The sequence below is a fragment of the Bos indicus genome, chromosome 1 (genome assembly GCF_029378745.1).
Source record: "Bos indicus isolate NIAB-ARS_2022 breed Sahiwal x Tharparkar chromosome 1, NIAB-ARS_B.indTharparkar_mat_pri_1.0, whole genome shotgun sequence".
In the NCBI taxonomy this organism is placed as follows: Eukaryota; Metazoa; Chordata; class Mammalia; order Artiodactyla; family Bovidae; genus Bos; species Bos indicus.
In genome coordinates, this window is record NC_091760.1 from 83,919,636 (window position 1) to 83,947,300 (window position 27,665).

The 27,665-nt window shown below is 44.0% G+C and overlaps 2 protein-coding genes across 15 annotated transcripts in view; one reads left to right on the forward strand and one right to left on the reverse strand.

Moving 5' to 3' along the window:
* The window catches only part of MAP6D1 (MAP6 domain containing 1), a 10,298-nt gene extending 6,795 nt beyond the window's left edge, over positions 1–3,503 (forward strand). For 2 of the 4 annotated variants that reach the window (XM_070791110.1, XM_019958956.2), the window contains exons 4-6: positions 1,003–1,090; positions 1,484–1,601; positions 2,098–3,503. In XM_070791110.1, coding sequence (XP_070647211.1) covers positions 1,003–1,090; positions 1,484–1,601; positions 2,098–2,178 — 287 coding nt within the window. In that variant the 3' untranslated portion in view covers positions 2,179–3,503. The remainder of the gene's footprint in view (positions 1–1,002; positions 1,091–1,483; positions 1,602–2,097) is intronic. The other 2 variants (XM_070791119.1, XM_019958947.2) reach the window with 2 other exon arrangements.
* Positions 3,504–5,639: 2,136 nt separating this feature from the next.
* The window catches only part of YEATS2 (YEATS domain containing 2), a 102,601-nt gene continuing 80,575 nt past the window's right edge, over positions 5,640–27,665 (reverse strand). For 8 of the 11 annotated variants that reach the window (XM_070791044.1, XM_070791063.1, XM_070791065.1 and 5 more), the window contains 11 exons: positions 26,603–26,789; positions 20,381–20,509; positions 19,749–19,847; positions 15,431–15,533; positions 14,497–14,570; positions 13,047–13,126; positions 12,174–12,375; positions 10,326–10,552; positions 9,395–9,469; positions 8,657–8,730; positions 5,640–7,388 (listed from right to left, as the gene is read on the reverse strand). In XM_070791044.1, coding sequence (XP_070647145.1) covers positions 7,280–7,388; positions 8,657–8,730; positions 9,395–9,469; positions 10,326–10,552; positions 12,174–12,375; positions 13,047–13,126; positions 14,497–14,570; positions 15,431–15,533; positions 19,749–19,847; positions 20,381–20,509; positions 26,603–26,789 — 1,359 coding nt within the window. In that variant the 3' untranslated portion in view covers positions 5,640–7,279. Of the gene's footprint in view, positions 7,389–8,656; positions 8,731–9,394; positions 9,470–10,325; positions 10,553–12,173; positions 12,376–13,046; positions 13,127–14,496; positions 14,571–15,430; positions 15,534–19,748; positions 19,848–20,380; positions 20,510–26,602; positions 26,790–27,665 lie in introns of those variants that run through there. The other 3 variants (XM_019958882.2, XM_070791049.1, XR_011567081.1) reach the window with 2 other exon arrangements.

Here is a 27,665-nt window from a genome sequence, read left to right on the forward strand (position 1 = left end):
CTGAGAACCAGGCCTCAGTATCCTCAGACTGGGCTCTCTGCAATGCCCTGGTAGCTCCCTGCCTCTCAGCAGGAGGGACTGTGGGCATCGAGTCCAACTGAGGCTCACATGAGGTGGATGATGGTGGAAATAGCTTGGTGAGGGAGACACAGTGGACTCAACTTAGTCCTGTATTTTTATTATCTCCTGCCCCACAGTCATGGGGACTGCTCTAGCTCCTGGGCCAGGTCACTTCCTGCTCTGGGACCCCTGCAGCCACCCTGGGACAGCTGGCTTGGGCTGCCTGACCCAAGGCTCAGCTCAGCGTGGGGACAGAAGGGCACGCCCAGGGGGGGACCTGCTTCCCCAGGAGACGCAGAGCAGCAGATGGTGCAGCCAGCTGGTCTTTGAAACCTTGCAGCTTTGGAAGCAAAAATTATCCGATAGAGCCTTGGTCCGATCCACTTCCTGGTACCCAAGTGCTGACCATGGACAGACACAGCTGTACCATGTACACGTGGCCTGCCCAGTGGTGCCCAGCTGTGCTGCAGCTAAGGAGAAAAGGCTGCTTTGTTGACCTCGGGGCCTGAAACCTGGCCAGGGCTGTGGATGGGATAGGCAAGGACCCAGCCCACATGTGGGTGCTGGCCCTGGTCAGCTGGACACTTTTCCCCTTGGCCAGGGGCTTGGGCCCAGGAGGTCTCTGCTAATTTAGTAGAGGAGTTGACAGAATTGAAACAGGTCTTTTTTTAAGAGGGATTAGTTTTTGTCAAAAAAACTGTAACTCTGAGCACATGGAGCTAGGCTGTGCCAGCCTTGTCACTTCCCTCCAAGCAGCCAGCAGTCCCTACCCACATGCAGACCACCATCCTTCCCTGCTCCTGTGCATGAGTGCCCATGTGCACAGCACCATGCAAAAGCCAGGCGGTCTTTAGTTTCTTGAGATGGTCACTATGACTTACTGTTTAATAAGACAGGTTATAGAGAACTAAACAGAACACTGGGCCTCACTTTCCTCCTCAGTTGTGACCAGGTATGACCATGCCTTGCTGTGCGCTGTCCAGGCCGGCCCCTCCCTGGACATAAGGGCCACCAGTGACACAGGCTGGAGGTGAGTGACCTTCACTGGTTCTGGGCTTCTAGGGCCCCTTGACGTGACCCAGAGACGGTACAGGGAGCCCTGGAGAGCAGGGCTGGAACGTGTGGCCTCTGAGGCCCAGCACACACCAGGAGCTCACGGTTTAGGACAAGGAGGATACTGTTGTTGCCCGACTTCTCTGCTCACTCCCAGTGCAGTGTGTGCTGTTGCTCCCTGGCAGTGTGGGAGAAAGTTTCTGGTCGAGCTATTTGGGGTCTACTTCCTCTGTGAGAAAGTAACATCTGCAGCCAGAGCAGCAGCTCAGCAGTGGACACTGGCCAGGAACGTTCCAGAAGCACAGGGCAAGAGGCAAGGCCCCTGAGGGACAGTCGGCCCTGTGTAAGGTTGTGATGTGTTCTGTTCCAGACAGGAATTCCAGGCTTGGACTGGAGTGAAGCCATCAAGATCCACAAAAGTGAAGCCCGCCAAAGTCATCACAACCCACAGCTCTGGATGGGATGGCAGCCCCAGGGCCGGTTTCCAGGTCAGTGGGAAGCTGGTGCCTGGCTGCAGGGGGCTGTGAGAACAGTGGCTTTTCTCTCCAGGTTAGGGACTAGGTGTCAGATGTGGATGGTGTAGGATGGCACTATGGCAGAGGCAGTGGTTTCTGAACCCCCGTAACCATCGCTCACGAACTGAAAGCCAAGGTGCTGCTTTGTCGTTAGACACGTGTGTTCCTCTAGCACTGGCTTCTCTGGGAGCAGGGTGTTGCCTCCCTCCTAAATCCCAGCCTTACCCTTGACCACTTGCTTAGTGACAAGCCTTCCAAGTGCCTGAGTCTGTGTAAGAAAGAGGAGGGGCTGGAAGGGAGGTGTAGGGCTGTTCAGTTTCTAACTCAACCCAAAGGCTTCGGGAAGCAGAAGGTAAGGTCCATGTGGACACCCCCCACCCCGACCCTTCAGGTTAGCAGTCTGCAGCTGCTGGGAGGGGGAAAGTTGAAGAAGAGCTCCACTGATCTGTGGCCAAATTTCATTTTTCAGGCCCCTGAGGTGAGGAAAAAGTTTGCCCCTAACCCCTCAGCCATCTTTCAGGCCTCGGCTCCCCGGATCCTCAACGTGTGACTGCCCACCAAAGAGCAAGCCACAGGGGATCAGAACTCACCACTGGGGACTGCGGTGAGGTCTCAGGACTGGATGGCCCTGTCAGGGGAGGGTCCTCCGTTCTTGCCAGGGGGCACCACTCCTCTGCAAGCCACACGGGTGCTGTGAGCAGAACAGATGCACCACCCAGCTCAGCGCTGGGCCCCCGCTACCCTCTCCTTCCTTGGGAAGTGTGCGGAAAGCTTCAGATCTTTTTTTAATTGCCTCTTTAGGGCGCCCTTCAGTTTTTAAATCTGAAGACCTCGATCATTTCTACTGTGAACTGAGTTGGTCTCTGGGGATTGAGGAATATGGACATAACAGATCCTTGAAAGATCCAGTAATGTCCAGGCTGTATGATAATTTTATAACCTATTTTGGTAACTCAAGGTAATGTCCTTGGATAGTCCCACCAGCGGCCCCCCACAGGTTGTAGAAGAAATCTTAGGTTATCACCTGCATGTGATTCATAATGCTAAGTAACCAGAAACAAGTTTCCCAAAGGAACAGAAGAATATCAATCATAGGGTATCTTTTTTAAAAACATAATTTCTTTATGGCCAAGATGACCCTGGTTTTAACAAAACATTTCTTGGGATGAGTGAAGTGCTGAATGAAGGACATTTATCTTGTTGGTTTCTGGGAGTGTCTTTGGGGCAAGGGTGGCCCAAAAGGCCTTAAAATGTCATCTCATTACAGGGAGCTCACTAGCTGCTGAGGAACCAGCTCATTTTGGTTTTGGAAGTCCCTCTGCTGACTTTATCGACCAAGTCCAGCCAGTGCAGCCACCTGGAACCAGCCTGGTTCTCTTTGCAAGCAGCCCTTGAAACGTTTGTGTCCTTTTAGAGATTATAGGCACAAGCTAAGGACAGTTTTGGTAAGAAAACTCAAGGATTTCCCTTTGGATTTTTATCCCTCTCCAGCTCCCAAGTGACTTAGCCTGGTGAGCCTTTACTTTCGCCACAGGAGGTGGCATTCAGGTTTCAGAAGCAGCTCAGAGTGGAGGTGGGGCAGTGTTTCCAGCTCAGGCTGCGAGGGGGCCGTCCCCTCAGAGGTGCTAGCTCCCAGCTCTGGCAGGCACAGCCTTTCCCCTTGTTCCAGCAAAGGAAATGATCTGAGAGAATCATTTAAAACAGAAAAGCAAAACCATATGCTTACACAAAGGGTTCTATTATTTCAGACTTCATTGGTTTGCATGTTAGATGTTCCTAAGGGAAAAGAGACTGCCTGCTGGGCCTTCTGTGAGAAGCAAACAGATTTAACTGTACAATCTCAGATTTTACTAAAATGCAAATGTACTATTTCAATTTCTTGTTAATTTATTTATTTAATTATAAACACGAACGCCTTCTCATGTCTTCCTTTATCCTCCTCTTGGTAACAGGACTTTAACGTGCCTTGGCTACCGCTGCTCTCCCTTGAGCGCGTAGAGTCTGGGAATGCTCACCCAGGGCTGTGGTCGCACTGGTGTCATATGTAGTGTTTAACAAAAACCCACATCTCCCCAGCCCCACCAGGAGCCTAGGGTAAAGCAAGACTATCCTTGAAGCCAGTCTTGGGAACAAACCTTGGTTCTCCACTCATTAACTGACAGCAGTTTAGACTTCTGTTTCCTAATCTGCAAACCCCACCTCCCCCTAAGAGAACTTGGGTTTCCGTGCAAAGCACAGCTGCTGTACGTGTTCTCTCCTGAGCAGGCACTCCTTCCTGGGAGCCGGCTTTACTGGCATCTGCTGCTTTGGTCCAGCAATAGCCCCTGTCAGTCACACAGCACAGCCAGCTATGCCTCCCCCCTGAGCTTGTCCTAGGAGCCCCATCACTGCCCAGGAGAGGCCTGACCTTAGGAAGGCATCCTGCATGCTCAAGAACAGATAGCTTTTCACAAACATCCCAATGTAACAGCTTTCCTTACTAGACTTCATTATTAGATCTGAATTTTGAAGAAATTTGCTCCCACTCACTCTAGGTCTTAATAAGGCCACTCCAGTAACATTATGTTAAGGCCTTAAGAAGCCACTGAGATAATAATAGCCTCAACCATGTGGTCCAAACTCATGCAGGTCATATAAATAACACATAAAGACAGAAACGTACTGAAATATTAATAGTAGCTATCTTTGAGAAGGGGAACTATGGGTAATTTAAAATTTTTTACATCTTACAATATTTGCTAGTTTCTATACAATAAGCATTTTTGTATTAAATTAAAAGTTTAATATGTTAGGTAATTTTAGCCAACAGAAAGAGTTCAAATTAATTATTCCATAACCAAGTTAGCACTGCAGTAGCAGGCTTGATCAGCTGTGAGGAGGCCCAACCAGAGGGAAGGACCCCAGTCACTGACAGCAAGACTGGCGGCTCCAACTGAGAAAAACCCATTACAAATGCTAATATTTTCATCCTTGTAATAACTCCAGGATTTTAGGTCAAACTCCAAAAAGCAGCACTTGAGAGAACTTTGGCTGTGCAGCCCGCCCCAGGCCGACGGGGGATCCTTTGAGCTCTGCCGGCCACACACAGGCTCCTCCGGTGAGGAAGAGAGTCCCCGATAAGGTACTGTGACACTGTCCTGTGGCTGCTGTCGGAACTGTGGCTGACACACAGAACATTCAGGAAAGGGGCCTGAGCAATGCCCCTATTCTTCTCCAGACCATCAGACTCCCTGAAGGCTGACACCAAGTGAAGTCTCATACTTGGATTGTCTCCCAGGGCCTCCTCCCCAAAGAACTTCTTATCTTTGAAGAACCAAAGCTTCCAAAACAAAGCCTTTAGTTCTTATTAAGGGTGGATATAAATAGTCATTTCTGAAATATTTCTGCAGTTCCTGTAGTTTTTTCTGTGGTAGCAGATGGTCCCAGCAGGACCGGGTCACAGGAGTAACTTTTTCCAGGCCTCAGCAGAGACCCATTCTTGCCAAACGGACCAGTGTGCTTCCTGGTTGGACATCAGAAGCTGTTTCCCTCATTGCCTTGGCTTTAAGGGGGGTCTGACCCCAGGTTGTTTTCCTTCACTCTAGGCTGTCAGAAATCATATGTCCAGGGCCAACATGCATCCTTCCAAAACTTTTTCAGATTTTTATATAACCGTAATCCTTCTTTTACTAGCTGCAAATTCTTTTTGGAAACAAGTGGAAGAATTAAATACACAAACCCCTACACCTTTGCCTCGCCCCAGCTCTTTGGGACCTAACCTAAGAAAAACCCTACCCAAGCGCAGTGCTCCAGACTCAGAAAGTGCAAGTGCAAGTCCCTCAGTCGTGTCTGACTCTTTGCGACCCCATGGACTATACAGTCAATGGAATTCTCCAGGCCAGAATCCTGGAGTGGGTAGCCTTTCCCTGCTCCAGGGGCTCTTCCCAACCCAGGGATCAAACCCAGGTCTCCTGCATTGCAGGCGGATTCTTTACCAACTGAGCTATCAGGGAAGCCCCCAAACTCAGAAAATCCCATCACAAATACCAAAAGATTTACTGCAGATATTGTTACACATTATGTTACATATTATGATACAAATACATCTGAAACATTAACATATATGAGGACTGTTAAATCATTTACTGTTTCTTTTGCAAAAAGATAACTTCTTGAGGCTTTCTTACTTGTAAGAACTGAATCTGTTCTCATTTGGATCAAATCTTCGATCCTGTAGATCTGAGTCATCGTCCACTGGTAAATGAGTCTATACCTGCCCATTGACCTTGCCTGGACTATTTTATGTACAGAATGTCTGAGTCTTCACCACTAAACTATTTTATTCTTAACCAGGGCATGCCCTATGCCTTACTGACTAGATTTCCTTCTGCACTTGCAGTCCTCAGATGGCTGAATTAAAAAGGGCAGACTTCTCATAGTTGCCTCCCTGTCTTTTCCTGAATTGAACGTCTAGAGGACTCAGGAAAACACGAATTACGTTGCTTGGTAAGTTTCTTTGACTTGGGTAGGTTTCAGATCTCCTTGGAGCAGATTCCTAACTGAGAACAGATTCTTTCCTTACACACAGACTTTGTTAGGAAGGTTGGGGTACTGTGTCTATACTGAAACTGGACATCATGCAGGGTGCTGCTAACCTGCCTTTTATCCACTCCGTCTCCCATGGACCGGGCTCTGCTCACGAACAGCCTGTTCTCATGGCTTCCGGGCACTGACCTCCCTGTCACCTGGCTTTGACAGTCGTTTCTCTACCTTTAAGGCACTCACAAGTGTTGTTTGAAGTACTTTTCTTCTTGGGAACAATTCACTGACAGAGAAGAACTGGATAAGACAAACTTTCTGAGGGACTGTGGGAACCACTGGCCACTCGACATGGACTCAGCAGCAGAAGCTCCTGCAGACCGCACCAAAAGTATGAACCAGCGCTCTGCTGGCACATCCTCCAAGCTGCGAGGGTCTGTGACTAACACAGTAAGGGCTTCTCAGCTGTAGTCAAACCTTTTCCTGACCTGTGCTGGACTCTGTTCACCCCCTGACAATGCTGAGACTGGCTGCAGTAATATCCTGTGTTCCATGAAACAGGAATTCTCAGTCTGCAGTCTCCCAAGCTTGTGTGGTTTCCGCACAGGATCACTGCTTCCTGAGTCGACTCGGGGCTGAGTTCGGATCCTTCCCACCATGGCCACTGCTCTGTGCCGAAGCCCAACCCTCCTCCAGATGTTATCAGGGTAACTGTTGGGGTACCTGGAACCCCAACCCACAGAATGGGTAAAACTCTAGCTTGCCAGACTCATTTCCCACCTCCTGGAGGGAGACTCAGGCCCACGGTGTCCCCTGGAAAATACCCAGAGGACAAAAGGGCCCAATATAAAGTGGCTCGACGCCGGACCCTCATGGAGCCTGCACAGAGAGTGAATAGATGCGTGTTGACAGAGCATGCACCCACTCAACGGTGTAACTCTAGAATCAGGAAACAAACTTCTGTCCTAAAGGGATTGACCTGGGACTGAACACTCCGGTGGTATCAGGTGGAGGCAATGGTTTGGTGGCCCTGATACTCTGAGGCACACAGCGAACTAGTCTTCTCCAGAAAAGAAGAGTCACCACAGTTCAAGGCTTTGAATCCTGCTTTCCTGGGAGCATATTCATTCCATTCACTGATCTTCATTCAGTATCCCCATGTGTTTGTTTGTGAGGAAGTCCAGAAAAGGAATGTTGCAAATGGCCTGGTGAATATTACTCACTGTAATTTCTTTGGGAATCCTGGTCCAAAAAAAAAAAATGTTAATTCTCTTAAATATCTAAATTAATTATATAGAGATAATAATGAGTGACAGGCATGGTTTTGGGCCACCCTTGGGGGTGGGAAGCAGCTCTGTACCCTCTCCCCTACCACCTCTCTTCTGTTCCATTAATTCCTTTGACTCGGGAGATGTGGCCTACCCTCTTCCCGGCCAGCCCTATTTAGGGCTCAAATCTAACTTCCTACTCACAGGCATGAGATGAATTTCAAGCAGTTGGCTGAATGATTAAAGGAAAACAAAGATTTTGAAGATTGAAAAAAAAAAAGGAATGAAGTAAAGTAGAGAACAGAATATTGCTGTAGTTCAGTCTTGGCTAAATGAAAGCTGAATCAAAGCACCACAGAACTTGGGGACCATGTTTCCCATCTCTTGGAAATTATGCCAGAGCAAGTGTGATGTTAAATGTTATCAAAAGCACTGAAGTTGCTTTGTGTCTTCACAGTCAGGACCATGGTGGTGAGCAGGGGCTGCAGAGGCACTCGGCCCACTCCTGGATCTCTAGCAGGACAAGCAGCAGCAACATTATTGGAACTCCTTTGTTCCCCACTTTTTGTAAAGAGCTCTCTATAGTATCCACTGTGTTATATCCCTGTCAAGTCTGACCTAATAATCCTCTTATTTAGGTCTCTTCATGACCTCAGGTACTCTGTTAAAGTTTTAATAAATTTACAACAGCCTTTAAACAATAGAATACATTTGTTTCCTTTGAAAGGAATGCCGGGATGTGGGACAAAAGGAAAATTCAGCATCTCAATCAGTGACAGGCCACAAAGAGGCGTGGTCAGCCTGTGGGTATAGAGCCAGTGAGACTGAAGTTTAAATCTAAGTTCTATGATATATTTGCTAGGAAAGCCAGGCAAGATTACATTTCAGAGCCCACTTTGCTGATTTCTAAAGAGGGAGTATGAGTTCTGCAACAAAAAACAAATTAGGTAACGTGCAGTGCCTGGGCCCAAGTCTGAAACACTGCTATTATCTTCAATGGCAAAGAACTGGTATATATTCAACCCTGTAACATTGGAATCCTACCAAACAGTGTCTCTGCAGCAGAGACAGAGACAATACAGACCTCTCACAACCAAGAGGTAGACTCGGGCCTGCTTGGTCGTTTTGAGACAGTCCGGCTCTGAGAATGTCCCAAGCATGGACACCTCCATCTCCTATCGAACTGATTTAAAGTATAAAACATCTTGATGGGAACTAACTGTCAGGAAGTGAGAACTGTACCTGTTGTGCGATGCTGCCTGGTATCCAACTGCCAAAGCCTGTCTCAGGATGTCACTGACCAGCTGCTCTGTAGCCTGTAACAGAAGATGCTGTTACTCTAAAAATGCCACCTGCATGCTGGCCAGAGGGATGCAGCTGACCCCATCCCAGGCCCTAAATTTGGGAAACCACTGTATCTAAAGACCCAAAGTCCTTAAGGAAAAACTAAAGGTTTGAATAATAGGCCACAACTATAGAGGCCATGATTCTGAATTGTGAAGGGGGTGGTTTTCATTAATCAGACACTGCTTTAATAAAAGAAACAGATGAGGGCTATTTGTGAGGTATCCCTGCCCCTGGAGGGGATCCACCAGGAAAGAATACTGGAGCCAGGCTCTGGCTGGGTAAGGAACCTGGTTCTGTCATTCTGTTGCTGAGGGCTGGGACAGCTGTGGCTGTTTCTACTGTGACATGCAAATCACCTCCGAAAGCACTGAGAGCTTTGACTTGCACTTCAGGCTACTTAGAAAGCACTTGAAATGGCATTTAAAAATATTGTTAGTGACACTGGCACAGGAACTCTTGCAGCAGCTGCTTTGACACGCAGAGGAACTACAACTGAATTGATTTAAAAATAAGAAAGAAATCCATTTCTGTCCTTGTCTTTTTCAAAGCAGCCTGGGATCCAGTGTGTCCTGCCTGGCTGGCCCCATGGTGCTTCAGCCCCCGATAGCCCCTCTGTTGCCCACAGGCACCCACCTTCAAAAGCATGTCCTCCACCACCGACGCATACACGTTCTTATGCAGCGCCACAGGCTGCAGGGTGATCCCAATCTGGAAGAGCAAAAGAAGGCCTCTTGTTTCTATTTGTACATTAAAAACAAGCACATTTCTGATACCTAAGGAGATGTCCGGGTGGAAGGGACACTCTATAAATGTCCTGGACAAAACTCACGAAGAAGCAACACAGAATGTTAACAACCAGAAGACTGGTACCCTACTGTGCCCTGTTTCTGAAGGATTGTTGAAAATGCTATTAGAATCCTTCTCTCCTGCCCAAATCTCCTTCATGAGAGAACACAGAATCTACCATGAATTCTGACAGTGGGAGCAACACGCTGGAAAGCCTGCATCAGACTCTGAGGCCCTATTTGCAAAAGAAAGAAGATATACTTGGAAACTGCCCCATTTTTTATTTCCTCAGTAGGGGAAAAAAAGAACAGTCTCTCACTTGGGTCCCAGGCAGCCGTGCAGATGCAGTGAAGCTGCATTCTACCGGACGCAGGTGGACAGTTCTCTCCTGCAGCCCAAGGGAGTCAATGCCACATCCACTCCCTGGCAGGGCACTTGGGAGCTATTTACAGTGTCAGGGAAAGCACGTTCTGACATGCCTCTGAGATGCTTCTACTGAGTACATCTGTAGAAGGTGCTTCTACTGAGGCAAATGAGAAAAAAGGAGATGAAAAATACGAAACTGCCTACATCTAGCTGCCTTTGCTGCAATGTCATGTTCAATGAGCAAGCTCTACACGTGTGATTCACTTTCTTGCCCAAAGGCCCTGACATGGGAAAGCAAGTGCCAGACAGTTCGCCCAGCTTTACCACCTATCTCCCCAGAAAGTCTGGTGTCAGTCTCTAAGGCACCGAGCCCCAGGTTAGGGGTCTCACAGCACAGGCCTTAGCCGCCTACCTTCTGTGTGATGTCGCCAATAAATTCAGAGCCCGGTGTTGGTGGCAGGTAGAGTTTCATCTCTTCCTGTTTCTCTTCCTGTTCTTTCTTGATGTTTATCTTTAACGGCTCTGAGACGTTGAGGATGTCCACCTCCTCCTCGTTCTCCGGCTCTCTCTTCTGAAACTGCTGCAGGTCCTCCAGTTTCCGGCAGAGGTTGTCAGCGGACGAGAAAGATGATGGACACTCTAAATGAGAGGTGATGAGTCTTATGACTATGGTGACCAAAGAAAAGGGACTTTGCATCTCCAAGGGATCAACAGCCTGAGACCCAGAGAAGAAGCGTTGAGTATCAGGGAGCTGATTTCCTGTCCAGTCCTAAAGTTCTACAGACCTATAATTATAAGAACTAGTAACTCATAAGTGAGACAAGCACCAAGACAGGCATCTTGTGTTAAGACATATGTGCTATTAAGGGCAATCTGAGTCAAACAACACATAATTCTGACTCTTGCTACTAAAAATGAGGCCATCCTCCCACCTCACTGATTAAAAAAATTTTTTTTACATCTGGAGAATTTAGAAATGAACAGTGAAGAAATTAAAAATCTGCTTAGAACTGAGTACTACTACCATTTTAGTGTATACCATGCATCCCATCTTTAGCTGATTTATACAGAGCCCAACAGAGTATATATAGAGCTTTAAAAGCCAGCAGGGGCTCTAGGGATGTTCTATGCATCCCTTTCACTTTATGGTGAGTGAGTGAGGTCGACATGGGGTTAAAGACACCCAGCAGGATGGAGGCAAAGCATCCAACTCTCTACTGGCAGGACGCTCACAGATTTAATCAGTCATATTAATAAGAAAGCCCAGTACAGGAAAAATACTGTGTTTTACATACCCTGCCAGAGAAGCACAGAAATAATCAACAAGGCCTCTGCTCTCCAAAGTGCTTAGCAATAAAAATCTGAGAAACCCTCAAGGTTCTGATATTAAATACCACTGGAGATTGGAGAAAGGGGAGGCCACCCTGCATTAGGGCTCTCAGGAAAGCTTCATGAAGAAAATGAGACTTGTGTTAAGTCTTAAAGGACCCTCCAAACTGTGCCTGTGCTCCAGCCTTCCTCAGACTGGAAGGTGAAGGGTCTGTTTTTCTATAAAGATGGGGTTAAAAGGAGAAAACAATACTTATTCTTTAAGGTGAAACTCAAAACATTCTCCCCATATATCTTTATGCTCAGCGCCCCTGCACCCCCACCCACATACAGTTATTTGTATCCTTATTAAAAAACTATTCATTTTATCTGCAGCATTATTGGCTGTTTACACCTGTGCCTCCAACACCAGGCAATATACCTCCAGACTAGGTTTTTGGAGATAAAATAACAGATAAGACATTGTCCCCATCTTCAGGGAAGACAACTCATAGGTCACAAAGGAAGAAGTACTTCTTCTGAGAGGAAAGGAGGTGGCTTAAGAAAGTTCCCAAAGGAGAACTAATGCAGAGGAAGGGGCACCTGAATGAATGGTGTGTGTCTGTTGCATGCCGTGGGCTGGAACATTCCTGGCTGGGACACAACTTGGGACACTTGGGCACAAATAGTTTGGTAGGGACTGTCGGGGGGTGGGGGCGGTGTGGATAAGACACCTGGTGAGAGGTGAGTCGAGACTTTTGTTTTCCATGGCAACCCCTGGAGTCCTCGGATCTCTTTACTTCAGGTGAAGGAAAGAGAAAGAGCTCTGAGACCTGCTGGGGCTAATGTGGCCTGAAAGCCCTGGAGGCTGAGAGATGAGCATGTGCTCCAAGGAGACACCTCTCAGCTGCGAATGGTGCTGAGTACACCCCCCACCCACCGCCTTGCTTACCTGGCTCACTGTCAATCTGGGTCAGCACATCCTCGATCGAATCCCCATCGCTCCTCAGGCTTTCGGGGTCAGGTGGGGTGTAGCCATGGCAGCGACACCAGTGAGCAATGTGCTTGGTTTTAAGTGGAGTCAGATGGTGAAATCTTGGATTCTTCTCCAGTATTTCTTGTAAGACTTTTCGCATTGTCATCGCTCTTTGCCACTTAAAAAAATTAGGGGTAGGGGGGCATAATGAAATCCTTCAACTTAGGAGTGTGTTCAAATAATCACCCAATTGCAAATGACCATGCTAACCTGTTAGAATAATTTTTTTCTGAGGAAAAAAATCTGATGGTGTTTCTCCTCAGTTAAAAAAAAAAAAAAGTCTAAGAACATTTACCTAATGTTTATAAAAGAACTGAAATTCCTAAGCCTAGCCTATAAGGTGTTTCAGCTGGTCCCAGCCTGTGATCTCCCACTTTCCCGCCCTCCTCAAACCCATCGCTGACTTTCTCAAAGCTTCCTACGCACGCCTTTGTACTTGCCACTTCCTCTTATAGCCTCACTGTTTGGCAGAGTAGCTGCCACACTGAACAATAAATAGTTGACTTAATTTTAACATATTACAATTCTTTAAAAACTTTTAGAAATTTTTAGCAATGCAGGAAAAGAAAGTAGGTCTTTCAAAGGCTACCTACAAGTCTTTGGAGAATGAGATTTTTAACTAAGGAAAAAGTTCTACCATCAAATATTTAACAAAACATGCCGCAGAATTTATCACTGCTCCATATGACGATGTTTATGGAAGCAGCCAGAATGCACATGTGTTTGATTATTTTCTCCAACAGGCTCTCAGTGGTGTCCTGCATATCAAAGAGGCAGACATGGGATTACCTCAGCAGCTCTCCTTTTCCCAATGTTCCAGCCATAATACTGCTCCACAGATTTTGCAGAAAAACAGCTGGCATCTTCACCTAGAATGCACATATCCAGCAAACTCTGAATAAAGTTAAGATTTAAATAAAATCTTATTTGCTGGAGGCATGTCCAAAAAGTTTCTTTAGACCTCTTTATGGGCTATGTTCCTTACTAGGCAAGTTTGATGCAACATAATACAGAAGGGCTTGTCCTTAGAAGAGAAGGCATCTCATTCATGTGTACTCAAAACAACAGCCCTCCTTGGGAAAATCAGCTTCTGTGGTAGAGAAAGCTTCATCATGACAGGAGATTTTCTATTAAAATAAATGGCAATGGCACTCCACTGGGAGCAGACCTGAGGACTAGCCCTGGCCTATTAACTAAGCTGCCTTGAGCAACCTACATCATCACTCTGGGCTTCAGTTTTCTTAACTGTAAAATTAGACGACTAGGAAGATGGCTTCTGAACTGCCTTTAAGCTTGAACATTCTATATTTGCATCTGATTTTTTTAAAAAAGATTAAAATTTTTTTCTGCTGGGCTAGAAGAATCATTGAAAATTGACTCTGAGCTACTTCAAAATGACCCCCTAAACCCTGAGGGGAAAAAAAATAATTTTTGCTATTACAGCTGGAAAAAAAGCAGGGTAGTCTGTACTCAGCTCATCATTTCATAGTCCCATGAATGTGAAGTGATGATCTGCTTCATCCCTTCCCTCTAAATGTTCACAGGTGACCTTGCCCAAGAGCAGACACCTAAGTATCCACAGGCTGTCAGTCATGCCCTCTGTCAGAGCAACCAGGGCTGAGAAGCAAATGGTTCAGTCTTGCTAACAATGGGCAGGGACAGAGGAGACTTCACTGCTGGAGGTCTTGATAGTCATGCAGTTCTACAGAGTGAGTGACAGGAGTGTCAGATGAAAGATAAATGACTCTGGAATCAAAACTGCATGACCTATAGCTATTGTGATTTTGAACAGGTGACTCAACCTTGCTTATTCTCAGTTTTCTCATTTGTGAAATGGAGATGACACCATGTATCCTACAGAGACCATGGCTAAATAAGAAAGTATAATGAGCCTGCAGAGTCTGGCATGCTGCGGGCAAATGCTAATTATTTTCCTTATTAATAAACATTAAAAACAAATACAATTTTATATATACACTACATATTTATAATTTCTATACTATAACAAAAAAAATTCCTTCTGCAGATCAAACACAGTGAAAGTAGTAAAAGACTAACCGACTGACCAAGACAGTGTGAATGCTAAACCCTGCAAATAAGCTACAGCTGTAGCTAAACCCCACCCCCCAAGATAACTACCGTCAGTATCAATTACAACACCAAGTGATTCAAACTGACTCAATACCCCAAGCAGGTCACAGCTTTAAACCACGCTCCCGTATACTCAGTGTGGTCTTACTTTTTGCAGTAATTAATGGGATCTTCTTCACTACTGCTGTTAAGAGTTGCTGGATGGTCTCTAAATGGTCTATCCTGTGAAGGACAAAAGAAAATTTGGGTAGCGAATACATACAGTGGTTTCTCTGTGTGTGTATATACGTATGAATTTATGTATGTATTAAATATTTCTCCTTTACAAGGGAATTAAACCCAACTATATCTGCATGTCCTTCTATATATTGCCTTGTTTATAAACAAAAAGCATTTAATGCTTAAAGTCAACACTAAAACAGATGAGACCCCAGGAATGACAAATAATGCAAACTTGACATTTCATTTTATATTTTAAAATAGTCATGTAATCTTTCTGTAGTGGGACTGTCACTAGAGCAGAGACTCATAGTGTTACTACAGTTCATGCTGTCAACTCTGTGAAAGTGGCTAAGTCTCTACCGTCCAAGCAGTTTGAGGTACTTCAAAATATGCTAGAAGTGGGTTTCCCCCAGTTTGGAAATGAGAAAATCTCAGTATTTCTAGAAGCAGCACTGAGTGTGTATGGGCCATAAAAAGGCAGCTGTTTAAGACTGGGCACACGTGTGGATACTGCAACACAAAATGTACACACACCTGAGCAATTACATCATAAATTTCACACCCAAAGATGGAGCAAAGAAACTTGATGTTGGCAAGCTCAAAGGAAGGGAGACCTATAATTGCATCCAAGGCCCTTAATCAGGTGCCACTCGGAGGTCACATCGAGGTGTTAAATGAAGCCTCCTGAGCTGTGCAGCAAATGGTAATACTTGTTCACCACACATGGACAGAAGCTTCTACCCATCAAAGGGCTTAATGCATACAGAAAACTCTACATATAGTTGTCACAGGGATGGTTTTTTTCAAGTACCATAACATACTAAAAGCACAAACCCCTTAGAAAGGACTGAAATAATTACTTAATGACATAGTTTCCCAGCTCAGAACTGTCTTCTGTTTTCACTGCTGTCTGACCATCCTGGGAGGGGCCCCCTGGTGCAGGTGTTTCCGGTTCTGTCTTCACTACAAGGGAATAGAAACAATGAGAGTGCTATTAGGGCTCAATGATGGAACGACACCTGTGGACAGAAACAATGGGAACCCAGTGAGGGTGCTGCCACAGCTGCAGAGACAGCCAGGGTGCTGGGATAGCGCCTGTCGTCACGGGATCAGCAGACAAGGGGAGAACTGTTAGCCTGTGTCTCATGACAAAGGCAGGGCAATAAAATGGCTTTTAGATATTTCTTAGAAGGCTAACCACACCACTGTGGAAGACCACACACATGCACTCTTACACTTGAACAACGCCACATTAAAATACAATGCTGGCCTGTTCTAAGTTTAATATCCTATTGTTTATCATCTCTCCAGCTAAGTTTATCAACTTTTAGCATTATCTTAGTGTTCTGAGACACACAGCAAAAAACAAAAAAATCAGATCTTTTGTACTGGGAAAAATCCGAGCTCATCACATGAGGCTTTTCAGTTCAGTTCAGTTGCTCAGTTGTGTCCGACTCTTTGCGACCCCATGAACGGCAGCACACCAGGCCTCCCTGTCCATCACCAACTCCCGGAGTCCACCCAAACCCATGTCCATTGAGTCAGTGATGCCATCCAACCATCTCATCCTCTGTCGTCCCCTTCTCCTCCTGCCCTCAATCGTTCCCAGCATCAGGGTCTTTTCAAATGAGTCAGCTCTTCGCATCAGGTGGCCAAAGTATTGGAGCTTCAGCTTCAACATCAGTCCTTCCAATGAACACCCGGGGCTGATCTGCTTTAGGATGGACTGGTTGGATCTCCTTGCAGTCCAAGGGACTCTCAAGAGTCTTCTCCAACACCACAGTTTAAAAGCATCAATTCTTTGGTGCTCAGCTTTCTTCACAGTCCAACTCTCACATCCATACATGACCACTCAAAAAACCGTAGCCTTGACCAGACAGACCTTTGTTGACAAAGTAACGTCTCTGCTTTTCGATATGCTGTCTAGGTTGGTCATAACTTTCCTTCCAAGGAGTAAGCGTCTTTTAATTTCATGGCTGCAGTCACCATCTGCAGTGATTTTGGAGCCCACAAAAATAAAGTCAGTCACTGTTTCCCCATCTATTTGCCATGGAGTGATGGGACCGGATGCCATGATCTTACCAAATCTACTGACAGAAGATAACTGTGTCAGGAGCATGTGTCTTCCTTCTATAGTCTCTGATCAAAACACTATGCGTGCACACTTCTTTTGCACCAGCTCCCCTGCCGTCAGTCTATCCCCTTACGACTCACCTTGTACACGAGCACCAGTACATGCGCCTAAAGCAGCGTGCTAGTGTCATTTTCTACTCAACATCCCTCAATAGTTTCATATAAGCAAAGGTCTACAAGTGAGATACACAGTGTATCTTCCCCCTTTTCACTGATGCATAACTTGCAAAAAATGCACAAATATTAAGGGTACAGTTTGATAAATTTTACCTACATATACATCCATGCACCCAGCACCTCAATCAAAATGCAGAGTATTTCCAGTCCTCAGCCAGGGTCCCTTATGCTTCTAGCATTCCTCTCTGCCAATTCCACTTTAAATTTTATATAACTGGAATCACATCGTGTATACCCTTTTGTGTCAGCATCTTTTTGGCTATTAAAAAAAAAAAAAAAAAGGAAAGCTTGTATATGTATCTGGGTGCACATATGCATGCATTTCCTAGAAGTGTACCTCCTGGAACACATGACAGATAACATGTTTAACTTTACCAGAAACTGCCAAACTCATTTCCAAAGTTATTATGTCAATTTGTAGCCCCACAAGCAGGGTATGTGAGTTCCAGTTGCTTCACATCCTTGTCAACACTTAGCAATGCAGTTCTTTTAATTCTGGTGAAAGAACAGTATCACTATGGTTTTAACTTGCATTCCTTTGACGACTGATGAGGGTGAACAACTTTTCATTTCATTGTATTTAAATATCCTCTTCTGTAAAGTGTCTGTTTATACTTCTTGCTCTTTAAAAAAAAATTCAGCGTCTTTTTCATACTGACTTTTAGGTCTTCTATATTCTGGGGAGAACTCTTTGTCAGATATATCAATTGCAAATATCTTTCAGGATGTATGTGGCGACTTTCACTCTTAAATTTTGTCCATCCGATACAGTAAAGTTCCTAGTATTAATAAAGTCTAATTTATTAATCTGTTCTTTCATGGCTGCTTTTCTTGTGTTTTCTTTGCCCAAAGTCATGAAGATATTCTCATATTCTCTTCCAGAAGCTTTACTGTTTCATCCTTCACATTTAGGTCTAGGACCCAATGCAAATTAAATTTTATGATGTAAGTAAGGTAGGGGCCAAGTTTTCTTCTTTCCCCCAAAAGGATATATCTAATTAGCCCAGTACAACTTATTGAAAAGAACATCTTTTCCCTGCTGAGTCTGTCATAAATCAGGTAAGTACTGGCTATATTCCCTGTGCTGAACAGTACATCTCTGAGCCTGTCTTACATCCAACGGTTTGTACCTTCCATTGCCTGACCCCTACATTCTGTCTGTTCTTGAACCAATACTACGCTATCTCAATTATGTAGCCTTACAGTATATATACATCTGGTGACCCAAGTCCCCCAGCTTTTTATTCAATATTGTATCAGCTACTCTAGGCCTGTGCATTCCCATATACATTTTAGACTATCTTGTCAATTTCTACACAAACACCAAAACAACACTAGAGATTCTGACTGGGACTGTACTGAACCCATGTCCTTTAGGGAGACAGACTAAAATCAGGTATTTCAGTAAATTTATATAATTAATTGTAATTGTATATCCTTCAAGTTCTTTTAGGTCTTTAAGTTTCTCTCATAAATATTTAGTGGATCGTTGGCAGTTAATTTCTATATAGAACTCGAAGTGGCTTTTATATGTATAACAACTTGTATTGAGTGACCTTGCTAATTCCACTGTCAGCAAGACATCTTCCCCCAACCCCTAGTGATTCTGAGACGTCAAGAAACAGAAGGAAGCCCTCAGAAAAAGTTCAGACACTCTAGTTCTGTAGATGCAAGTATATGCTATTTATTTATTTGGCCACATGGCACTGCTTGTGGTTCTCTTAGTTCCTCAGCTGGGGACTGAACCTGCCATAGAGTGAAAGCACCAAGTCCTAACTACACCAGGGAATTCCTGTAAATACAATAATTTAATCTGGCACTCAATCACAAAATCATATAATCAGTATTTTCAGGTTGGGAGAGCTATTTACTGGATAGGCTCTTCTAAGACTTACATATAATAGCCCCAAACTGGAAACAAACCTAATGTCCACCAACAGGAGACAGGATAAACATACTATGGTCTATCCATTCACCTCTACAGTATGGAATACTACTTAGCAACAACATGGCTGAATCTCAAAAAACACTGAGTGGGTGAATTAAATCAGACACAAAAGAATGCATGTGCTTCCATTCACATGAAGTTAAAAAACAGACACGATTAATCTATCATAGAAATTGAAACAGTGGCTGCCTACAGGGGATGAGAATTCCTATAGTGTGAATGGGATGCTAGGTTCATGCAGTTGTCAAAATTCATCAAATGGTATGCTTAATTAAAATCAAAACAGAAATGCTCTGGTCCAGTCCAAAATTAACTGAATCAGAATCTGTATGAGGACTATGATACACACCTGCTACTGAGGAGAGATGCTGGTTTAGGTTAGCATCTTTCATCATGACTGACATACTTCTCCTATAAGAACTAATCAGTAAATACTTTAGGCTTTGTGGGTCATGTGAACTCAGCTGGAATGACCAAACTCTGAGGCTGCAGTGCACACACGGACAATATACAAATGAATCGGCATGGCCATGTGCCAATACTGCTAAGTCACTTCAGTCATGTCCAACTCTGTGCGACCCCATAGGCTCCCCCGTCCCTGGGATTCTCCAGGCAGAAACACTGGAGTGGGTCGCCATTTCCTTCTCCAATGCATGAAAGTGAAAAGTCAAAGTGAAGTCACTCAGTCGTGTCCAACCCTCAGTGACCCCATGGACTACAGCCCACCAGGCTCCTCCATCCATGGGATTTTCCAAGCAAGAGTACTGGAGTGGGGTGCCATTGCCTTCTCCGATGTGCCAATAAACACCCTACGTATTTTTGAAGCGACTGATTCATGAATGCTGAAATTCAAGGGAGTCTTATGATAGTAATGTCTTGCATAAAACTTCTGGGCAAACATACTGTGGGAAATGACATACCTTTTGTAACAGCTGCTGGAGCAGAGCTGGGGACAACTGGAGTTGGGGCAGCCACAGGCAGAATGGCAGGTGATTTGCTGGTAGAAAACGATTGAACCACTAACAGGCAAAAGAGGAGGGGAGGATATAAGAAATACATAAATTATTTTAATGAAAATAATCTATCTCCCAGGTGACAGCTCTACTGTAGATGACTAGCACAAAAACAATTTCAGTGTAACAGAAATGGTAAGGTCCTTGCTTTACACAGATTTATAAGGTGGGCTGTTTACTATTAGTACCAGGGTAACTGAGCTGTTATTGTCAACCGTGGAAATGCAGGCTTGGTCACTAACCTCAGAAAGTAAAAACCCAATAGACCTGTACTCTCATAAATGTTTAAGATCTACTTCCCTGCTCAACTTTAGAAATGAGCAGCTATTTAGAAGTCAATGGATCACTTGGGTGTTACTTTCAGTCCCAGAGCTGGTGCTAGGAAGTATGGTGACAGCTCAAGGGCAGGCTGTACAAGGCAGGAGTGGCCACCAAAGGACGGACTACAGACCTTCCCACCAGACAGACCCTCCCACCAGACACACCCTCCAGGCAGAGAGACTGGAGAGACAACCACACCCAACAGGTGAAGGACTCACCTTTATTCACAGGCATCAGTATCGTCTGCACACCTCCAGACGTGTTTACACTGAGTGGTTTGAGCTGGCTGGGGATCGTCAGGACAGCCTGCTGGGGATTGGATTGACTGGAGTGAATCTTTAACAATCCTAAAATAAGTTGGAAGATAAGGCCAAGCTGAAGATCAGATGCTTCCTTAAAGTTCCTGCCTTCTTTAGCATTCACATTTTCTCACAGCAGGATGTTCTTAGGACATTTACTCTTTCCATAAAGAAAGAGCCAGAAGCATGAGGCAATGGATGAAGCAGGTTTCTCAAGGAGACAATGATGCAACAATAATGATTTATTTTTTACCCTGCTATCATAATACAAAAATTTTTGAAAAAGTGGAAATAATAGAAAAAAGCCACAGAGTCCTACTGCAGAGACAACCAGTATCATTATTTTGAGATAGTTTTTCTCAATGTTAGTTTTCTATGACTATTTGTTTTACATACAGCTGTGATACAAACTGGATGTAAAATTTTGTATTTTTGGTTTGGATAATTATCATTTTCCTACTTGAAAACCTTCTCTGGCTCTGGTCTGCCTAGAGTATGTTTCCAAAATTAGTCAAACACAAGGAGTCCATTTTAATCTGGTCCTAATTTATCTACATCTCCTTCACAACATCTCTACCGTATCTAATGCTTCAATCTATGTACTCACCAGAACTTGCAGTTTCCTATCTTTGTGCAGCCTTTATTTTTCAAACCAGATAGTCTCCACTTATTTTAGAAAGGTTCATCCTCTCCTACTTCGCTTTAAAGCAATTTCCATACTCCCATTTCCATCATAAAACTATTCTAGGCATTCAGAGGGCCAGTGGAAGAGTGACAGAAAGAGTACACAAGAAACAGCGGAAATGCATGTTAGAAAAACCTAAGAATACCAACAGAGGCTAAAGGTCCTTTAAGGCACTGGAATGCAGTTGGATCTCAAATACTTTCAAGAACAAAGCCTTCAATAAACAAAATCATTCTCTGGAATCAGTGAATGTTAGATCGTCAAGCAGTAGTTAGTTACTGAGATGTGCCCCCAACCCCCGCCCAAGAGTACAATTACCTGTTTCTTCATATTTTAACAATTCTTATTTCTATTTTAATACTATACTATACGCTTATCAGTTGAAAAGTTACAAAGGGCTAAAAGGCATATAACTAAAAACAGCCATCCTTTGCTCCACCTCCCTGTCTTCATCTTGTTCACAGGTAGCATCCACTTTTAACCCTTTTGGTCTTTTAAAACAATGTGTATATTGTAGGCCTTGATTCAATTTGATGTAACATTTTAATGCTACACACTGACTATTAGGGTAGATAAGCTTTAGACCCTATCTTCCCTCTCCTCCAATAGTGGCCTCTATTGATCCAAAGAATACCATGATACTATGATTCCATTTCATTTTCTGGAGTTAAAAATTTTCTTCCTTTTCATCTGCTTATTTAGTTCTCTTTCAACAACATACCAAAGTCTTCCCATGTCCTTCAAAAACACTACAAACCTCCCCCCAAATACAGAGTTCTCCTCCATATGGTCAAACCTCTTAAATAATTTACACTTCCATTTTTAAAGTCAGAGCTATCCTTCCCAGGGTGCTCTGATCTGCTTGCTCCATCTAGACTGCTGGTTTCTAGGCCTGCGGCCAAGGTCTCAGCTGTAGAACATACTTCATAGCTACCCTGAGAGTTCCCTTTGCCTTCCTTCTATTTTTGTCCTTTTTCCTGGTCTACATCTCTTAGCTCTGATGAAACATATATTTTAATTATGCTCCGAGACAGAATCTAGAAAATACATTTGAAAGGCTGCCTGTCAGAAAATATCTACCCTCATACTTAGTAAAGATTGGGCCAACTGCAGAACTCTAGACTACAAGAATTCCCCTCTAGAATTTTGAAAAGCAAAAATTTTGAAAACCAGCTTCCAGTACTGCTACTGAGAAATCCAATGATAATGTAATTACTAAACTTTTCTGTTTACTTCTGGAACTCCTTTTAGTCTGATATTGCCAGAGGTCCCTAATACAGCAAAGTTTCTTTCTTAGTTTAGTGTCTACTTCTTGGTCTGTCCCCTGCTTCCATCTTGTGCCCCACAGATTAATCTAAATGCTATAGCCAATGACTTATTAAAAGATACAGGCAGTTCATGTTACTCCTTAGTGGAAGACCCCTACAATGGCTTCTCTTGAAGTAAAAATCAATGTTTTTACAATGATCCACAAAGGCCCTATGTGATTTGGCCCCATCACTCTGACTTTACCTCCTAGTACTCTTTCCCTTGCTTACTCTGTTCCAGTCACAATGGGAATCTTGTTCAAAATAGTTTGTAATGCACACAAAAAAATTAATTGAAAAATTATAAAGATTATGCTACTGCTAAGTTGCTTCAGTCGTGTCCGACTCTGTGCGACCCCATAGACGGCAGCCCACCAGGCTCCCCTGTCCCTGGGATTCTCCAGGCAAGAACACTGGAGTGGGTTGCCATTTCCTTCTCCAATGCATGAAAGTGAAAAGTGAAAGTGACATCACTCAGTTGTGTCCAACTCTTAGCGACCCCATGGACTGCAGCCTACCAGGCTCCTCTGTCCATGGGATTTTCCAGGCAAGAGTATTGGAGTGGGGTGCCATTGCCTTTATACCTCAATTTAAAAAAACAAGAATCCACACACACAAAATTAATGGATAGTAGAAAATAATGAGTCTCTTATTCATTTCTTACAATAGTAATTCCTTCCACTTCTATAATTTCTACTCCAGTGCTAATACACTACCTCTAAACATTCAGTTAGCAGAGAACAAGCAATCCTCATAAAAGAAAAATTGGTCAATCTTAACTGAGGGGTAGAAACCATGGGAAAATAAATGAGCCTTAATGTTTTGGTACTTAACCATCCAAAAAGCAAATGAAACATAGGGTTTTGATTTGGAGTCATAAATGGAACTTATGTGCAAAGTACATCGTGTGAAATGTTGGGCTGCATGAAGTTCAAGCTGGAATCAAGACTGACGGGAGAACTATCAATAACCTCAGATATGCAGATGACACCATCCTAATGGCAGAAAGCGAAGAGGAACTAAAGAGCCTCTTGATGAAGGTGAAAGAGGACAGTGAAAAAGCTGGCTTAAAACTCAACATTCAGAAAGCTAAGATCATGGCATCTGGTCCCATCACCTCACTGTAAATAAATGGGGAAAAAATGGAAATAGTGACAGACTTTATTTTCTTGGGCTCCAAAATCACTGTGGATGGTGACTGCAATCACGAAATTAAAAGACTTGCTCCTTGGAAGAAAAGCTATGACAAATCGAGATAGCGTATTAAAAAGTAGAGACATCACTTTGCCAAAAAAGGTTCATATCATCAAAGCTATGGTTTTTCCAGTTGTCATGTATGGATGTGAGAGTTGGACCATAAAGAAAGCTGAATACCGAAGAATTAATGCTTTTGACTGGAGAAGACTCCTGAGAGGCCCTTGGACTGCAAGGAGATCAAATCAGTTAATCCTAAAGGAAATCAACCCTGAATATTCATTGAAACAAATGATGCTGAAGCTCCAAAACTGGCCACCTGATGTGAAGGGCTGCTGACTCACTGGAAAAGACTCTGATGCTGGGAAATACTGAAGGCAGGAGAAGACAACAGAGGATGAGGTGGTTGGATAACATCACCAATTCAATGAACACGAGTTTGAGCAAAATCCAGGAGACAGCAAGGACAGGGAAACCTGACATGCTGTAGTCCATGGGGTCACAAAGAGTTGGACACAAGTGAGCAACTAAACAACAATGGAATCTAGTGATAATAACAACATGGTTGGTTCTCCCTTGGGCTGGCCCACTGTTCTAACAGTGTCTCCCACTCTAATAAACTATATTTCCCTCTCATTCTGTCTCATCTCTGGAAATTCTTTTCCAACGTGTGCTCGGACCACGGCATTTCTGGTGGCTTGTACAGGGAACCTGGGGTCTCTTCCCCCACCTCCTCGCTTCTCCTTTCTCATAGGGACCCTCTGCCACCAGGCAAGTGCTGTGGAAGCAACTGAGGAACTCTGGCCAGGGTTACCCTCTGGTGTGTTCCAAAGGCCCCACTGCTCACTGTGCCCCAGTAGCTGCCACCTGAATGGGTAAGGGTCTCTCTTTTGTCTTCTTTACAACTGAGGACTAGGCCAACCAATATTGTGTGGGCACGGGTCAGGCACTTAGAAGCCATTAAGGCACCTGCCACATGAAGACTGTCATGTGAGGATAAGGGGGACATGAAATGCATCAGGCCACAAGGGCATCCACCCTCAGCAAGACAATTTCTGTGGACCGTGTCAGGCACAAAGTGGTTGAACCAAAAGAGACCACTGTCCCCTGGCCACTGCCTCCCTGAAAGGATTTAAGGTGGATTCCTCAGCCTTAAAAAAAAAGAAAAACAAAAATACCCTCATAAAAAAAATTTGGTCAATTTTAATTGGGAGGTAGAAACCATGGGAAAAATAAACGAGAATTTCCACAAAATTTTTTTTGTTAGTTTTGAAAATACCCAAGTGTTGTCAAGATGATTTATTTAGACTGAAGAGCTCACAAGCCTGTGCTTTTATTTTAGCAAACTATATGCAGTAACAGGGAAGAATATCCACAATCTTTATGCAAAGGGACTGGGGCATGTGTTGTTGTTTAGTTGCTAAGTTGTGTCCAACGCTTTAAGACACCATGAACTGCAGCACTCCAAGCTTCCCTGTTCTTCATTATATCCCAAGGTTTGCTCAAACTCATGTCCAGTGAGTCAGTGATACCATCCAACCATCTCATGTCGACCCCTTCTCCTCCCACCCTCAATCTTTCCCAGCATCAGGGTCTTTTCCAATGAGTTGACTATATGTATGTGTATGTATTTATGTATGTTTCTCTGTATGTACATATGTGTCTGTAAATGATATATGTTATTGTTAAGTCACTAAGTAATGTCTGACTCTCTGCAACCCCATGGACTGTATGTAGCATGCCATGCCCCTCTGCACTCCACTATCTCCCTGAGTTTGCTCAAATTCATGTCCATTGAGTTGCTGATGCTATCCATCTCATCCTCTGTTGCCCCCTTCTCCTTTCTGCCCTCAATCTTTCCCAGCATTAGGGTCTTTCCAGTGAGCCGGCAGTCAGATTTTTCTCTAAAATAGTTATGGAGAACAACAACAGTAAGCAAACCTTCGGTTTTTACAGCTTTTTGAATTTCAGAATTGTAGGTAAGGGAACGTGGACTAACAACGATGATACTAAAAATGACAATAGCAGCAATTATTTATATAATCATTACTACATGTCAGACAGTACCCTAGGCATTTAAACTTCATGAAGTAAGCATTAGGCAATCCAGCTTCAGGATTTGTGCTCTAGCTTACCCAAAGAAGTAAAAGGCACACTTTTCTGAGGCCATTCAGTATGGGCATGGAGACAGGACACATTTTACCAAACCTCAGGCATGTCATTCTGACACAACTTAATACAGTAACTACTGTTAAAAACCATGTCTTGGACTCAAAATTTACATCTTTACGTTTAAAATTTTACATTTTATGTACTTTATGAAAGCAAAAAGAAATGTAGGATGTTTTGCTATAAGCTCCATTCAAAACTGATGAGAAATTCCCAGAGTTCCAGATGGCTGAAGTTTTACTATATCACTTAAAAATTCTTACTCAATCCATAAAAACATTTCAGACTTGAAAATTTATACCTACATTTTAAATAATACTTCATCTAGAAAGAAGCTATATGAAAAATGCCTCCAAGTTAATGGTTTTTAATAATTTATTATACAAAATTTTGGGGAGAGTCCCTTGGACTGCAAGGAGATCCAACCAGTCCATCCTAAAGGAGATCAGTCCTGGGTGTTCATTGGAAGGACTGATGCTGAAGCTGAAACTCCAATACTTTGGCCACCTCATGTGAAGAGTTGACTCACTGGAAAAGACCCTGATGCTGGGAGGGATTGGGGGCAGGAGGAGAAGGGGACGACAGATGCGATGGCTGGATGGCATCACCAACTCGATGGATCTGAGTCTGAGTGAACTCCAGGAGTTGGTGATGGACAGGGAGGCCTGGCGTGCTGTGATTCATGGGGTCGCAAAGAGTCGGACACAAATGAGCTGAACTGAGGACCTTCCAGAAATATTCTAGGCCAAAGAAGGGAAAGGGAAATAAAATGATGATACAACTGACCTGACACTGTGGCTTTTCCAGAGATGGGGTTTGGTGTGGACACCAGGGACGTGGCGCTGATGACAGAGGGGGCAGGAGCCTTGCAGGATCCCACAGCGGCCTGGCTCACACACACTTGCTGCTGTCCGGAAGTTTTCATGACAGAACCCACAGTAGACGATGAACCAGGAGTTGTTCCTTCTGACTGCTAAACCATAAAACCAGAAACAATAAAAATTAAGAAGAAAGTAGTGTAACTTACTTAGAACAGTGACTGCCATGTAGCACACCCAAAATATTAGCTAATAGCTGTTATTAACTACCTATTCAATGTCATGCCACGTAAAAAAATTGCTTCTTTAGTTTGGCAGTTCCTATGCTTTCAGACTTCATGGACCAGGACATTTTAAAAATTTCAAAATGAGGACGTATTATAGGATTACCACATTAAGAAATTCACCACCTATTTATCACTTTATAAAATAAGGTCTGTCTAGCCAAGGCTATGGTTTTCCCAGTAGTCATGTATGGATGTGAGGGCTGAACTATAAGAAAGCTGAGCGCTGAAGAACTGAGGCTTTTGAACTGTGGTGATGGAGAGGACTTTTGAGAGTCCCTTGGACTACAAGGAGATCAAACCAGTCAGTCCTAAAGGAAATCAATTCTGAATATTCTTTGGAAGGACTGATGCTGAAGATGAAACTCCAATACTTTGGCCACCTGATGCAAAGAAATGACTCACTGGAAAAGACCCTGGTGCTGGGAAAGATTGAAGGCGGGAGGAGAAAGGGACGACAGAGGATGGGATGGTTGGATGGCATCACCGACTCAATGGACATGAGTTTGAGTAAACTCCGGGAGTTGGTGATGGACAGGGAGGCCTGGCGTGCTGCAGTCCATGGGGTCACATAGAGTCGGACATGACTGAGGGACTGAACTGACTGATAAAACAATATTTCAACTTATCACCCGCAATCAGACATAATCTCAGAATGTGAGAATGGAATAGTATGACTTTATTAAAAACTCAGTATAATATTTTAAAGTTTGTCATATTATTCAACAAACATCTATACAAAGCACA